Genomic DNA, 15,711 nt, shown 5'->3' with positions numbered 1-15,711 from the left:
ATGATTTATACATCAACATTGAGCCATGATGATGAAGAGGTTGAAGAAATAATAAAAAAAAAAAAAAAAGAAATGAACACCGAAATTGAGTCTTCTAGGTGAGCAGAAAACCCACTACACCATCATTATGGGGGACTTCAATGCTAAGGTTGGAAAGAGACAAAACAGCGCAGAAAGAGAAAATATAGGAAATTTTGGAATTGGTGAAAGAGGTGAAAGACTTGTGGAATTTGCAGAATCTCGAGGAATGTCAGTATTGAACACTTTTTTCAAGAAAAGGTTGAACAGAAAGTGGACATGGAAGAGCCCAAATCGATTAACAACTAATGAAATAGGCTTCATCCTCACTAACAGAAGATATATCGTGAATGATGTTACTGCCCTGAACAAGGTAAACTTTGGAAGTGATCACAGAATGGTAAGATGCACACTTGATATAGATGTAAGAAAAGAAAGGAAAAAACTGACTCGAGCAAATAACATGAAAGTCTTGAGATAACAGAAGAGGAGAAAAAGCAGTATGTACTGGAACTTAAGAACAAGTTTGAGCTTCTGCAGATTGCTCAGGACCAAGATATCAACAAGGAATATTACAACTTTCTGAAAGTGATAAAGCCGAAGAAACCTATAGGTAAAAAGAAATCCAAAGAAGAAAAAATAGAAAAAAAAAGAAATCCAAAGAAGAAAAATCCAAAGAAAAAAAAAAAAAATCAAGAAACACTTGTCGTGACGAACCAAAGACGACAAATGAAGAGCAAGATAAACACTGACAAGAAGAAAATTGAATATATTGAGTTATGCAAAGCCATTAAAGACTCAGAGAGGACAAGAAGATTTAACAAGAAAAGTAGAACAAGCATTAAGGGAAAAACAAAGGACTTAAATTAGCAACCATGAGCAGTAATACAGAAAGACAAATGATACTGAAACTGAAAAATAGCAATTGGTGTACTTATAAATAGCAGAGAAGGCATAATTCAAATAGCAGAAGACTACTATAGAGAATTATACAAGGAGCAAGGGAATGTTGCCAGCAGTGGGGAAGATGGATTGCAAATTAGTAACACATACGACATACCCAATATCCTTCTTGATGAGGTAGAATATGAGTTTATACTGCCATGTCCTGTCAGCAGAAAGGATAGGTGAGGTCCAGGCATGAACCATGTAGTGTATTGTTTGCCAATACTTTAGCTTCTGGTAGGAATTCATATGTGGTTCTTCCTAGCACTGAGCCAGTCCACTCCCTTTTCCACTTATCCATCATTTCTTGGATTATTCTCTTATTGTCTTCTTTAGTTAAGATGTTGAGGTTTATTGTGTATCTCCATTTCTTGCAGGAGTAGCTCTTCCTTCTGTAGTATGGAAGATGGTGGAAGGCTACTTCATGTTGGATCGGTAGCTTGCCACAAATAACCTGGAGTGCAACTGTGGATACTGTTCTGCAGGCTCTTGAGATTGCAAGCAGGAAAAATCTCTGGGCCTGCAGTAGGCGTTTCCTCACTAGGCTGTTGGTGATTTTGTGGTCCCAGGCACCTGCAGCATAACAAGCAATGGGGATGAAGATGTATTCATAATATAGTCTGAGGGTTGAAGGCCTGATGCCCCAGACTGCCCGAGTGATCCAGATTAGTTTTCCTGTAACCTTTTAATAGTTTTTTACTAAATACTTGGCATGTGGGATGAAGCTCAACTTGCTGTCCTGCAAAATGCCGAGATATTTTATATGTGGTCTCCATCTAGATGGCCTGATCATTGACTTTGATTGTTGGTGGTCTCTTTGAAGTTTCTCTAAGTAGCACTTGCTTCATTTTGGGAATAGAAATGTTAAGCTTGTGAACAGAGCACCAACCAGAAAGGTGGTCTAAGATATCTTTTGCAAAATACCCCAATTCCCTTCTTGAGCTGCCAAGAAGCAGGGTGGCCAGATTGTATGGCCACTTTGATGACATTTTCCTGCTCCACCCGTCAAAGAACACATTCCAATAGAGAGGGCCTAGAATGGATCCCTAAGGGCAGCCTCTGGTGACTGTGCAGGTTCCCGAGGTTACAGCAAGGACCTTTCCTTGTAGTAGCTAGTAATTAATCCATAAATCTGGGTGGATACCCTGGTCTCCCCAAACCTCTCCAGGATGCTTTGCCACCAATGGGTGTCAAGGGCCCATTTGAAGTCCGTGAAGAGGCTGAGGACGTGTCCACAACCATCCTGATGGCATCTATGGTGGATCTTCCCTCTGTAAAGCAAAACTGATTGATATATCCTAGTCCCTTACCTATGATACTGTTTGGGATCCAGTAGCAATTATTTTCTCGAGTACTTTCCCTGCTGTGAACAGCAGGGTTATGGATCTGTATGAGGCAGGTGATTGTCTCCACCAGGTTATGGCCACGACATTTTCCATTCTTTGTTGATTTCATCACTTCTTCAGCTTCTTGAGGACTGATTGATTCCTCCTCTGCATGGCCCATATACATCAGGTTGTTTCTTCTGATCTCAGTTTGTTGAGGGTCTCTGATTGAATTACGTATGATTTCGTCTAGGATGGCATTGATTCCACCCAGGAGAGGGTCTCTTCAACTCTAGAAGTGTGTGAGGAGTGTATCTCTCCAGGGTGTATTTTTCCAGTAATGATTTGATAAGCAATGCTCCAAGGGTCAGAATCTTGTGAGTTCTTAACAAACTTATCCCAGGCTGTTTTCTTCTCTTTGTATATTGTGTTGTGGTACTCTCTTCTGTAGTTTTTATAAATGTCTTGCAGCCGGATTGTCTCCTCTGGCAGTCTGTTTCTTCTTTTCGCTTTTTGGTAGACCCTTTGGGTTACCAAAAGGTGGTATTTCTCGGATGAGTTAGTTGCTCAGCCCACCAAGGCACGTGATTCTTTCTTCTTGTCTTTTTTTTTGAATGCATCTTCACATATGGAAGTGATAAGCTTCTGGACCTCTTTGGTTTGGATATTTGCAGGAAGTGAGGCATCCTATCCATGTTTTCTGGTGTGACTTTTTCTTCGAGGTTCACATCAAATCTTTCCCAGCTGGCATTACACAACTTAAACCTGGAGAAGTCATGCGATAATCTGCCAGAGGGGGGGGGGGGCTGTTGTTTGCTGGTATTCAAAAGTGATCAGGTTGTGATCACTCTCAGTCCATGTAGTTCTGTCTGCCAGTATTTGATGCCGTCTTGCTTGCTGGTTTATTAAGGTCAGGTCTATGAATGATTGCCCTGTTGCTGAGACAATGGTGGGAGGGTATCCAGGTGTATTAATATCGTTAATTTGTTTGCCTGTATAAGTTCTTCTAGAAGTTCCCCTTTCAAGGGTGTTTCGAGGCTATTTCCAGGGCAGGGGGAGAAATGGCATTTGTTGTGATAATTACCTTCCTCCCTGCCAGTCTGTACAGGGCCTCCTCCAGGTAGCCCAGGTATGGTTCGATGGATTGTCTTTGTTGGCTCCATTGCATATAAATGGATATGGCATAGAGTTGGTTGAAGGGACCTTCCTGGGCTGCACAGGCAGCATGCGTCATGAATAAGCTGTTTATTTTCGTGACCGTTATGTTGGGGTTTGTGATGAGTAAGGCGGCCCATACTCTGACCACTGCATTGCCACCAGTACCAGTGGCTTCGGTGTTGGATTTCACTATTTTCATTGCAAAGGGCAGGCCCTTAACAAGCCCTTTGTATGAATAGGGATCCTGCAGCCCCAGGACCCGAATTCCAGTCTCTGTTATAATTTCGGAAACATCGTTCATAACAGAGATTGAAATTTGACAGGTAAGTTGCATAAATTTTATTTTTCCTCTGTCATTGTTGTCTTATATAGCTGTATTATCCATAATCAGCTCTTGCTTTTATTAGTTCTTGTGCCCTGACATATTCGGGGCAGGTTGGATCTCTGTGAGAATGGTTGTGGTTTCTTTTCTTACTTCTGTAGTTTGGACAGCTCGGTGGTTCATCTCTCTTCGAACATTCTTTATATTGATGGCCTTGGGAGCCAACTGTCCACATGTTGTTTCCCTCTGGATACAGTTTTTTTGTGGAATGCTCATAGTTTAGGCATTTGTAGCATCTAGATGCTACGAAGTCACTGGCACTGTGCACTGACCAGCCAATGGAGACTTTGTTACTGGACTTCCTTATGGCACTTTGGATGGTACTTGGGGGGGGGGGGACCTCTATAATGGCGTACTTGGACTTAGATTTTATCTTTGGCTGTATTTTTTCAGAGCTCTTAAATTCTTCCTCTTGTATATCTGCTTTTCAGTATTTCTCAAAGAGGTCATCGAGGAACTCCTCCTCTGTGGTGTCCTCATTTATGTTGTATACAATTAGCATTGGGTTCAGTTTCTTTGGTCTTTCGAATACCAGTTTTAGTTCCTGTAGCCTATTATTGTTCTTTGATTTTTTTATGTCCCTGTTGGTTACCTTCTCAAATAAAGATGCCTTTGTTCCTATTCTTCCTCATCACCTTGATTTTAATACCATTTAAGTTGGATTTCAGATCTGTGATACATGCTGTTTTACTTCTTTGGTTGGAATCTTCTGTTGCTCGTAAGATTAGGACATGTTTCAGTCAGAGAAGACAGTTACTGACTTGGTAGGCTTTTGGTTGCTGTTTGCCGTGATCTGGGCATTACTTGTCATATATATATATATATATTTTAATTTGACAAGCTATACCCAGATCATGACAAACAGGTGTTCGGAACGTTATGGTGAATCTGGATCTCTCTTCCGGTTTGGATTTTAATTTCTCCTTTTCCAATGTGGTTTCCACGAGCAGCCACTCCATCTGGTTCCACGTTTCCATGATTTCAAGAATCATATGTGGTGTCACTTTAGCCCTTTGCTTCAAGCTATCGAATAGGTTGGCTTTTAGGACAAATACATAGTCTATCATTTCATCTGCTTTTTACAGGTTTCGGGTATTTTTCTCTGCTTCCTGTTGGGGAGAATTCCTTGCCGAGAAAATCAACTAACTTAATGAATGGCTCCTGAAGGTTAGCTAAGTCTGCTGTGAATTCGGGCAATTTTCAGGTCACGAGGCATGGACACTTCCAGTGCCTGTGTATGTGTGGGTGGCGAGAATGATGTCACTTCCAGCAGTGGACAGTCAGCACTATCTTGTCTTGCCATTTGGGAAGATTATTTATCCTTGGCTGAGGTGTTTCCCCCTTTAGACATGATGCTCTTTAGATGTTCTTGGGGCACTTATTAAACTTGTTGCTGATACACACTTATTGCAGTGAACTAGTGTAAGGAGGCGGATATAATTTCCACAAAATGATTTAGGTAATTTAAGTTTAACAATATAAAGCAAATAGGAAAAAGGGTAATTTTCACTGTTCATAACTTTAAAACAAATTAATAAAATTCTTTTCATTTTTTGGTAGAGAGGAAGGTCCCCTCTATCTCCAGTGGTTGTTTTCGTTGCCAAATTAGTAATTTGGTTGTTATGGGGTACAGAAAGTACAGACAGAATAAAAGGAAGGAGTATTCTTTTATTAAGATGCACATAAAAATATAAGACAGTGCACCCAGTTTACATGAGTGGCCAGTGCAACGTTGAGTCAATTTGTTGTAACATAAGCACTGAGAAAACAAAAATGTGAGTAGGAGTGTGCGGCATGCCAAATGGCTGTGACAAATATAATGAACAACGATACAGAATAATATAATAAAGCAGTAAATTGGAATGTTTTATAATGGATACGTTAACTTTCCCGATATTGACCAGAACTTGTGTATTGGTCATTCCTACAGCAGTTTTTTTGCAGCCGGGCTAAGGTGGTGATAATCTCATTGTACAAGACAATGATTAGGCTACATCTTGAGTACTGCATATAGGTCTGGAGGCCCAATTTCAGGAAGGATGTTGAACTATTGAAATGGTTGCAGAGAAGAGCAATGAGATTAGTGATGGGAACAAAGTGGTGCTGTTACTAGGAAAGGCTTTATTTCTTTATTAAAGGCAGAAAGATCTGACTGAGGCATTTAAAGCTTTGAATGGATTGAGAAAACTTTATGCTGATGGCACCTTTTCTCTCTCTCCCACAGACTACATATATGATGGAGAATGAATTCAAATTGAGGAACGGTGGGTACAGGACAGATGTACAGAAATTTGCCTTCAGTCAGTGGGTAGTTGGTTACTGGAACAAATTTCCAACTAGTGCTGGTGTAAGTGGTAATTTGAATAAGTTCAAGGAAGAATTAGACACACTGTTAGAAGATATGAACAGATGATATGAGAAGTCTTGGCTTTTTTTGGCTGATGCTGTATAAACTTGCTTTCTTACATCATTTGCAAGTATTAATACTTATACTAATTGCAGAACAGATGATAAATTTAAATGCTTTCTAGACCAGTGTTTCACAACATGGAGTATGCAGACAACTTGCATTCTGCTTAAGTAATGAAAGTGATCTGTGGACTTGATAATAAAACTGACCTAGGCAACAATCTTGTTAATACTGATGGAAGATACAGATATGCCAATAACAAGCTAATGTATCCTACATGTGTTAAGTATTGATTACATATCACTGTATTTAAAAAATAGCTATTAATATATACATGTCAGTTTAATTTTTTTGTAGCATGTAGCCTCTACTCCAAATATAAAAGTAGTACATTGGTTCTATCTCAAATATAAAAGTGGTCCGCATCTTGAAAAGGATTGGGAAACAATTCTAGACGACGCAAAAATGTTGGCAATGAATTGGTAATTGAATGTGAATTGAGCAAACAAGAATTTTCCTTAAAAGAGAATGTTTGATAATGAACTAAGACTAAGCTGGAATGATAGAGAAGGAAAATTTTAGGACCCACATTTTTAGACAGTGCAATCCAATGAAAGGCAGATTTAAGTTGACCATAAGGTATAATGATCATTTCCAATATGGATTTAGAAAATTTGCATAGACAGGGAAAGTCATCTCCATCATCAATTTATATTAATAATTAAAACATTAGAAAAACCACTTTGAAGGCAGTTATTCTCACGAAAATCTTGATATTCACATGTTTAAACAATTTGATGGTATCACTAGCAAATGTTTTCATAGTGCTGAGAATTTTTGTAACATTACCAGTATCAGTGGTCAGTGCTGAAGCTTTTTCAAATATGAAGTTAATCAAAACCTACCTCCGTTCCACAATGATAACAAAATCAGTTTGATAGTTTGGAAACTTTATTAATGGAATATGCTTTTGCCAAGGATTCAGACCTCGATAAAATGATCCAAAATTTTCAACTGTCACAGCACAAAAAGTTAATATTTAAAACAGAAAATTTAATGAATATGAATAATATGAACTGAATGAAATAAACAATAAAATTATCAAAAACATTTTCTTAGCATCATAATACACAGCCATTTCTGAATAAACAGAAAATTTTTAAGGTGGCATCGTTTTAGGTTATATCTCATATTGTGAATACCTTCACAACGAGTTGCCATGATATTGCACTACTTCGAATAAGTAACGCTTCACCTAAGGAGAAGACTAGTGTTACTTATTCTCAGATAGGTACCACCACCCAGACAGCACTGTTTCAGGGCTATTTGGCCCTTCGTCAGTGAGTGGGTAGGTACCCAAGTGATGCAATGATGGCAAAAACAGTTATGAAGTATAACTCCACAATATGAGAGATGCCTGATGGTGTATGATGTATTTAGACTAAGGCGCATTTAGGGCTAGAGCCTCTAGCCCTCTAGCGCATTTAGGGCTAGAGCCTCTAGCCCTAAATGCGCCTTAGTCTAAATACATCATACACCATCAGGCATCTCTCATATTGTGGAGTTATACTTCATAACTGTTTTTGCCATCATTGCATCACTTGGGTACCTACCCACTCACTGACGAAGGGCCAAATAGCCCTGAAACAGTGCTGTCTGGGTGGTGGTACCTATCTGAGAATAAGTAACACTAGTCTTCTCCTTAGGTGAAGCGTTACTTATTCGAAGTAGTGCAATATCATAGCAACTCATTGTGAAGGTATTCACAATATGAGATATAACCTAAAACGATGCCACCTTAAAAATTTTCTGTTTATTCAGAAATGGCTGTGTATTATGATGCTAAGCACTTTATATACATAGTCTAAATTTGTTCGCAGCTTGAGGCTCTAGCCCTAAATGCGCCTTAGTCCAAAAACATTTTCATATTTGAACTGCAAAACTTTTTTCAGCTTATGAATGGGATGGTAGCATGGGCACCAAACCAAAACTGATTCAACATGCCACAACCCTTTGAGTTAATTCTTCACCCATTTATACAGTGACTCAAAATTCTTCCAGCAATGCACCAAATTTTAATTTAAGATTGGTGTACTCCTTACACTGGGAACAAAGAGAAGAATTTTTCAGTTGAGCTACAATTATCAACTTGATTGACCTTTGAATCATGGCACAGAAATTGCTTATGATTGTGTGCGAGTCATGATATCCTCAGATGAATTATTCAACGTGTGGATATTGTAACAACTCTTATGTTAAGAATTAAATTAATTAAATATCACAGAATTACTTTACAAAATACTACAGCAATTAAATTAAAAAATTACAATAATTAATGAATTTAGGAATTTATATTTTACATGAAAAATAACAGAACCTGAATTAGCTTTACAAAATTTACACAGAAAATTTACAAAACAACACAGAAAGTACCTTCAGAAATTATCAAAATTAAATTTACAATATATATGAAAGAAATGCAAAATTGGCAGTCTACTGAATTCTTTATCCACACTGCTAATCCTTTATAATCCACCCATCTATAAAGCAAAGAGAGAGACATGTTCACTCTCTGTGACTCCATTGCCAACCAACTCACTTTGTGGTGTTCTTGTTTCCATTTACTTTAGTATACACAGATGAATAAAATACAGAAATGTAATTTTCTGTATACTCTAAAGGAAATGAAACTGGAACACCATAATAGAGTAATCTGATTTTGACCAAAGTTGCAGATAATGTTTAGAAGGATTATAGGAATAAATTATTAAATTTAAAAGATTATTATAAGTTTTATTTGAGGTATCAGTAAAAAATAAGTGTTACCAAGAAAGGCTTAAGTTTTGCAAATTGCAGCTTCTGGAGACTATGCACCTGTGAGATGATCTAATTGAGGTGCACAAGGCCTTGAATGGATTGAGCAAACTCAATGCTAATGGGATTCTTCCTCTTGCTCAGATTACTCACCTGAGGGGGCATAAATTCAAATTGAGGAAAGACAATTGTAGAATAGATGTGCGGAAATTTGCCTTTAGCTAGCGGGTGGTTGATAGTTGGAACAAACTTCCATCTGTTGTAGTGGAGGTCAGCAACTTAAATAAGTTCAAGGCAGAACTAGACAAACATTTGGAGTGAATGGATGGGTGAAATGGAAAGTTTTTTTGTTTTTTTTTTTTTTTTTTTGGCTGATGCTATATAAGTTTGATTTCTTGCATCATATGCCTCTAATAATGCTAATGCTCATTCAGAACACCAGTTTGTACCAGTCACCAGTGTTTTGGGGAAGGGAAAGAAAACAGCTAAAATACTAACATTAGAACCCATCACTATACAAATACTCATATTAGACCACTCTTAGAAATTTGGTTAGAAAAATTATTTGGTAAAAAGTAAGGGGATAAAAATAAATAATTTCTCATAATCTTCAGAAAATTTTAAATTATTCCATTATACCTTTTCTGAAATTTGTTAGAATTTATGTGTTGAATCAAATTTGTATTAACCTATGAACTTCAGAAAGCCATGTTAGACTAAGTATAATGCTGATCTCTGCAGTTCTGAATCTAAAATGTGACCTTTTTGCTAAAGCAAGGAAAAAGGCCATTCTCCAATATATGCTAATTTAAGTTATTCCGCTGTTTCTGTATGCCGCTGCTATCTAGTCTATTGCATCGAAGAATGTGATTTACCAGCTGAATACTTTCTTCTTAGGTGGATAAATTGTAAGCTTCACTTTCCTTCCAGCAACTTCTCATCAACACACAGATGGAGGCATATCATCTCAGTTGACATTTACAAGTTTCATTTTCTAAGTAACAGCATTAATCTTATTCCCAACCTCACTAAAGAGCCTATTTATGGTTCTTGTCACCAGTTACACCTGAACTTGGAAATTAATGTAAACAGGGTCACCCAAGACATTGTTCACAATAAAATAGGAGTCCAATTTTAGCCTAAAATCAGATTCTAGATGTTATTTCATCTGGAGACGATGAGGAATGCAGTACCATCCCTCCAACATCAGAAAACAGTGGAGGCAGTGTTCTTGTGAGGGGCAGAATAATGATCAATGGCCATAACCCTCTTCATGTTTTTGATAGGGATATTGTAACTGCAGAGAGGTACTGAGAACAGATCCTCAAACCATATGTGCGACTCTTTAGGAATGCAGTTGGCCCAGATTTTCTTTTCATGCACAGTAACACCACTGCACACAGAGCTCAAGTGGTGAAGGAATATCTTGTAACTGAAGATATCCAACAACTGCCATGGCCAGCATGATTACCAGACTTAAATCTGATCAAACACATGTGGGATGCCCTTGGGTGCCACATTGCATGCCAATAGCCAACTCCTCGGTCACTTGGTAAGCTACGAACTGTGCTGGTGGAAGAATGGGATTTGTTATCATAGAATCCTATAGACACCCTTATATTGATCATGGTTCACTGCTATCAGGCATGTTTAGCCATTGAAGGAGATCATGCGACCATGTTTTTGAACATTTGTATTGACTTCTGTAATGGGACCATTTGGCAATTCTTATCCATCTCTATAAATGTCCCTTATACCTGTCCAAAGTTTCTCACTGTCTCCTCATTTCATTGTTATTCTATGGTACACCACCATACCAAATTTTGCCCTGCTTCATTGCAAGCTGCACCACGTTTTCTATGGTTCTGTTAATTTTTTCGATCAGTGTAGTTCCCAGGAGGACCTTGCCCCACTACAAATTTCCAGATTTAAATCATAGTAAGGAAGCCTGACTTTACATTTATGACCTGTGCTGTACTCAATTTTAATCTTTTTGCTATTAACTTGGATTTATAGTTTATTTTGAAGGATTACTTAGAAGAAATATTAAAAAAAAACTGGGAGTGAATTTTAACTGTATACATTTTCAAACGTGCATACGTGGACTGAATAGTTGTTTTATTTCTGCTGTAAGCCCCCTCCTCACCCCCAAGATTGGCTGTACCATGGCCATATTTGCCCTTGCTTTTAATTTTACTTTATTACATTTTTATCATATTAATTCATTAATATGTATAACTGATGTGTTTCAAAATATAAGGTAAGCAAAATCTGTGAAGAAACATGCATATACTATATTTAACACATACAGTTTAACATTCAAAAATTATAGCATCACAAACTTACCCCACAGAAATGGGAATATAACAAAATATGAAGATCTGTCAGTTCTGTAACAGGTGTTGAGATGATCTTGAATAAAACTGTCAGAAAGAAAAAAGAATATTTAATAAATTATATTTCTGTATAAAACAGACAGAAACCACTTTTGTGTCGTGATTTAGCCAATACTTCACACTCAAAAAATTTATGTTCTCTGTTACTAGCATTAATATACAATGTAAGTAAATGTGTGCCTATTTGTGATTATAAAAACGGTGATTTCCCTTCAGTCAGTAGGTATTGCTTTACTATCTCATAATTGTCAGACGAACTAATGAGACTTGTAGTAGAGAATAAATGGGACACATAAATTATCAAGGAATACAGAAACCTATAGTAAATATAAACTAGTCTGCAATCAAATCACAAAGGGGGGTTAGGCAAGCCAAGGCAGATTATGAGAAGTCTTTGGCTTCTTTAGAGATGAAGACTTCTTTACTTATGTTAACACCAGAAGAAAAAGAACGAATCACATTGGTTGACTAGATAAGAAGTCTAGTCATGTCTGTTAATGGTCCTGTTCAGGCTGCTGAAAAACTGAATAGATATCTTGCATCTACATTCACATATGAAGAATTTTTTAGGATTGGAGATGCCAGAAGTATATCAAATTCTAACAGACACATGATTTTTTGAGTTGTTGAAGCTAAAAGCAAATGAAGCATCTAGAGTAGACAGAATCTATCTAATTATATTAAGAGGGGTAGAAAAATCAGTAAGCAAATCTTTAGATATAATCATACGATTCAAGGAAGGTCCCTGTGGATGGGATATGTCCTAATGTCCCCCTCATTCACAAAGGAAAGGAACTGAAGAGTGAAGTGAGTAATAACAGAATAACAGTGAGTAATCACTGTAAGCCTGACTTCTGTTCCAGAGAAAATAGTTACTGCTTAAAGAAGTAAATGCAGGATCATCTTGATAGAAATACAGCTATGCAGCAATCATGGCATGGATTTTTTAAGGGGTGATCTGGTCTGACATAATTGACTGAATTAGTATCCAACAATGCAGTAACAAAGGACCTGGGTACAAAAAATATTTCTGACATCATATACTTATATTTCAGAAAAGTTTTTGATACTGAAACCAGGAGACATGAAACACTGCTGTATGATTTGGAAAAGGAGCAATTTGTAAGCAAAGGGCAAATTACTGTTATGGATAAAGGAATGGAAGTATGAGAAGACAGACAATAGTTATTAATGGGCACTGCTCTTCTTGGACTAGTGTTATTACTAGAGTCCTCCAGAATTCAGTAGTGGGCACATTGTTGTTTTCTATATTTATTAATGATATTGATGAAGGCATATCAGGTTTAATGTCTAAGTTTGCAGATGACAGAAAGGTTAGAGAGTGGTTAATGACAGTAATCAGGATATGCTACTGCAACAAGATCTAGAAAAATTTGCCAGATGGGCTGAGAGATGACAGTTGAAGTTTAACATTGACAAATGCAAGATATTGTCTACAGACAGCATATCAGTAATTCCAGATTAGCATTTAATTAATTAGGTAGTAATTAAATAGTATTAAATTCAAGGTGGTTGAGAACAAACCAGATCTAGGGATAACTGTGCAGTCAGACATGAAGTTCTCTGAGCAGTGCAGATGGGCTGCTAGGATAGCTCATGGGATTTCGTCAATAATATACAGGAATTTTGGCAGAGGGATAAGGTGATGATTATCCAGTTCTATAAGGCAATGGTTAGGTCATATCTTGAGTACTGCATACAGGTCTGGAAGCTTCATTTTAGGAAGTTAACAACATCATTTTTCTTTTTCTTGGTGATTTCCTTCTACTTCTTTCTCTCTCTCAGGGTAACTAAATTTTTTTTTGGCTGGTGCAGCATAAGCCTCAGGCTTCCTTGCACCATATGGCAAATAATAATAATAATTAGTGAAAGGAACAAAAGGGTATACCAAAAAAGATTTTTGTCCTGAAAATTGCAAATTCTGGAAACTAGGCAAATTCTGGAATAAATTTAAGGAAGAATTAGACAAATTATTAGAAGGAATGGACATGGGTTTTTTTTTTTTTTTTTTTATGATGCTCTATAAGTTCTTTCTTTGTATCATTTTCCACTACTAATATTAATAATAATTTCATTAGTGGATATTTTCATACTGTATTTAATGGTGTGATAAGTTATATAAACTTAATTATAAAATTTGAGCAGAAGAGCATGGTGCTAGCCTGCTCTGTTGGCAGTTGTTCACCTACTTTTGCTAAGTTCTATACATCAATAATTTTTGTTTTTCAATAAGTAGGATACTTTGTTTGAAAAAATATGGCCAGGAGACACACAACCAAGCAATTTGGACAGAATATATTTGCCATACTACAGATTATAATCAGCAGCACTTGATGATTTTTTTTTTTTTTAAATGAAAAATTATCAATGCAATTTTGTCTACAATTGCTCAGCAATTTCAATTTGCACAGAGCACCTATTGTTTGCACCATGTCTGCTTTTTTGCACCATGTCTGCTTGTTTGCACCATGTCTGCTTGTTTGCTCATCCATCTGTGTCTGTCTACATGTAATAACTTGAATCCCAGTGGGAAAATTTGTGAAATTTTATGTTTGCTTCTTTTAGAACAATTTGTTAAGCTTGCCCAAGGTTCACTGAAATCAGACTAATACAAATCTAGTAATTATTTATTTATTTTCTCATATGTATCACATATGACTACCCATATACTGTATATTGTAGCTGAAGCACTGAACATTATGTCTGTTGCTGTGGGCTAACTGGAGGAATGAATGTGCAATATGGTGGATGCACAGAAATGAGATGTTCTTGATTCATGCATAAAAGCAATTAACTATTTGTTTTATCTAGTTATGAATATACCTAAAAAGAAGGTTGACATCTCAAGAAATATACGTTCCTGTTCTGAAGTATTACAATACAGTTTATTCTGATAATATCCCTAAAGCTATTCTGTCTGTCTTAAAAGTGACAGTTCATAGGCTGAACTTCATTATGATGCAGCTAAGCCTATTGTATCAGTAAACTCGGGTTTGAGTTTAGTGATACAATAGCGAATGATAATGCGCTCTCTCTCTCTCTCTCTCTCTCTCTCTCTCTCTCTCTCTCTCTCTCTCTCTCTCTTGTTCTGAAACAAAGACAATTTTCAAATTCATTGTTATCAGTTCAGCTGTGATGCAATCTATGATAAGTGATAGCTACATGATAAATAAAAAGAAAGGATTTCTTTGATGGTAGACTAATATACTTACTTTTAGGGATTGTTTTCAATTTTTCTCCCTTGCCAACCTGAATATGGGTTTGCCGTATGAATGACTGTGTTTGTAAGGGCATACCTGAAAGTGAAAAATAAATATTCATTACAAGCCTGAAATATGTTTTTATTAATTTACAATAAATGATTTATTTGTAAATGTCCATTAAATAACTACATTAGCATGAAATATTTTAATTATATTCTCTCTTCAGAATGAGAACTGATTTTTATTGCAATGAAATGAATTCAAGCTGGCAATAGGTAAAAGTGGTAGCTGGGACCATTATATTTGACATTGCATGTTAAAATATCTTAGTATGAATTAAGCTCAACAACAACTTATCATTAAATGAGTTGAGAACAAAAGAATCTTTCAAAAAAGCAAAGCCTAGAGGATAAGGTAGTACAAAACTGTGAGACTCAAATAACAAATGAAATTCCACCAGCCATCAATGGGACTCAAACCCAAACCTTGGCAAATGATTGAAAAATGACGAAACCTCTATATTGTCACATATGTCACATCAATCTTAATGAGATATCAACCATTATTCAACAATAACAAGGAGATTCTGATGATTACCATAACACGAAAGAGTCATGATTTTATCAATCATGGCTCCTTTTTACATTATGGTAATAAAATGTTACCTTGCAGGAGACAATGAATTTTGGATTTTTCTGCAGCTCATTGATGGATACTGCTGACACTGACTAGTCCTGACCAACTAAAGAGCACTTTTTCCTAACAAGATGAATCTTCCAAACTGTGCAGATCTGACTTCAATCTGCATGCATGGTGGACAATGAGTAACAGTTTGTCTGTTACTCATTGTGATATTTTTTGCAAGTAGTACTAAGAAAGACCAGTAAAAGAAACAGTGTATGCCATAAAATACTATAATCATTCCTCAGATTTTCAATTTCACTCCCATTGATATTCAGCATGCATGGATGGTTTCCATAAAAATAATAGAGACACAAAAAAAGTCTGGCATAAAAAATAAATAGCTCTCTGGAAAAAG

At 36.6% G+C, this 15,711-nt stretch overlaps 1 protein-coding gene across 1 annotated transcript in view; it reads right to left on the bottom strand.

Annotated features, from left to right (window-relative positions):
- LOC150081033 (uncharacterized) overlaps positions 1–15,711 on the bottom strand; it is a 278,288-nt gene that overhangs the window by 114,534 nt on the left and 148,043 nt on the right. The window contains exons 11-12 of the mRNA XM_090380894.1: positions 14,682–14,765; positions 11,399–11,475 (exon numbers count right to left, since the gene is read on the bottom strand). Coding sequence (XP_090237020.1) covers positions 11,399–11,475; positions 14,682–14,765 — 161 coding nt within the window. The remainder of the gene's footprint in view (positions 1–11,398; positions 11,476–14,681; positions 14,766–15,711) is intronic.

The sequence above is a fragment of the Mastigoproctus giganteus genome, chromosome 9 (assembly GCF_048544385.1).
Source record: "Mastigoproctus giganteus isolate SK-2022 chromosome 9, ASM4854438v1, whole genome shotgun sequence".
NCBI classification, from domain to species: Eukaryota; Metazoa; Arthropoda; class Arachnida; order Uropygi; family Thelyphonidae; genus Mastigoproctus; species Mastigoproctus giganteus.
This window is presented reverse-complemented; position numbering and strand designations above follow the sequence as displayed.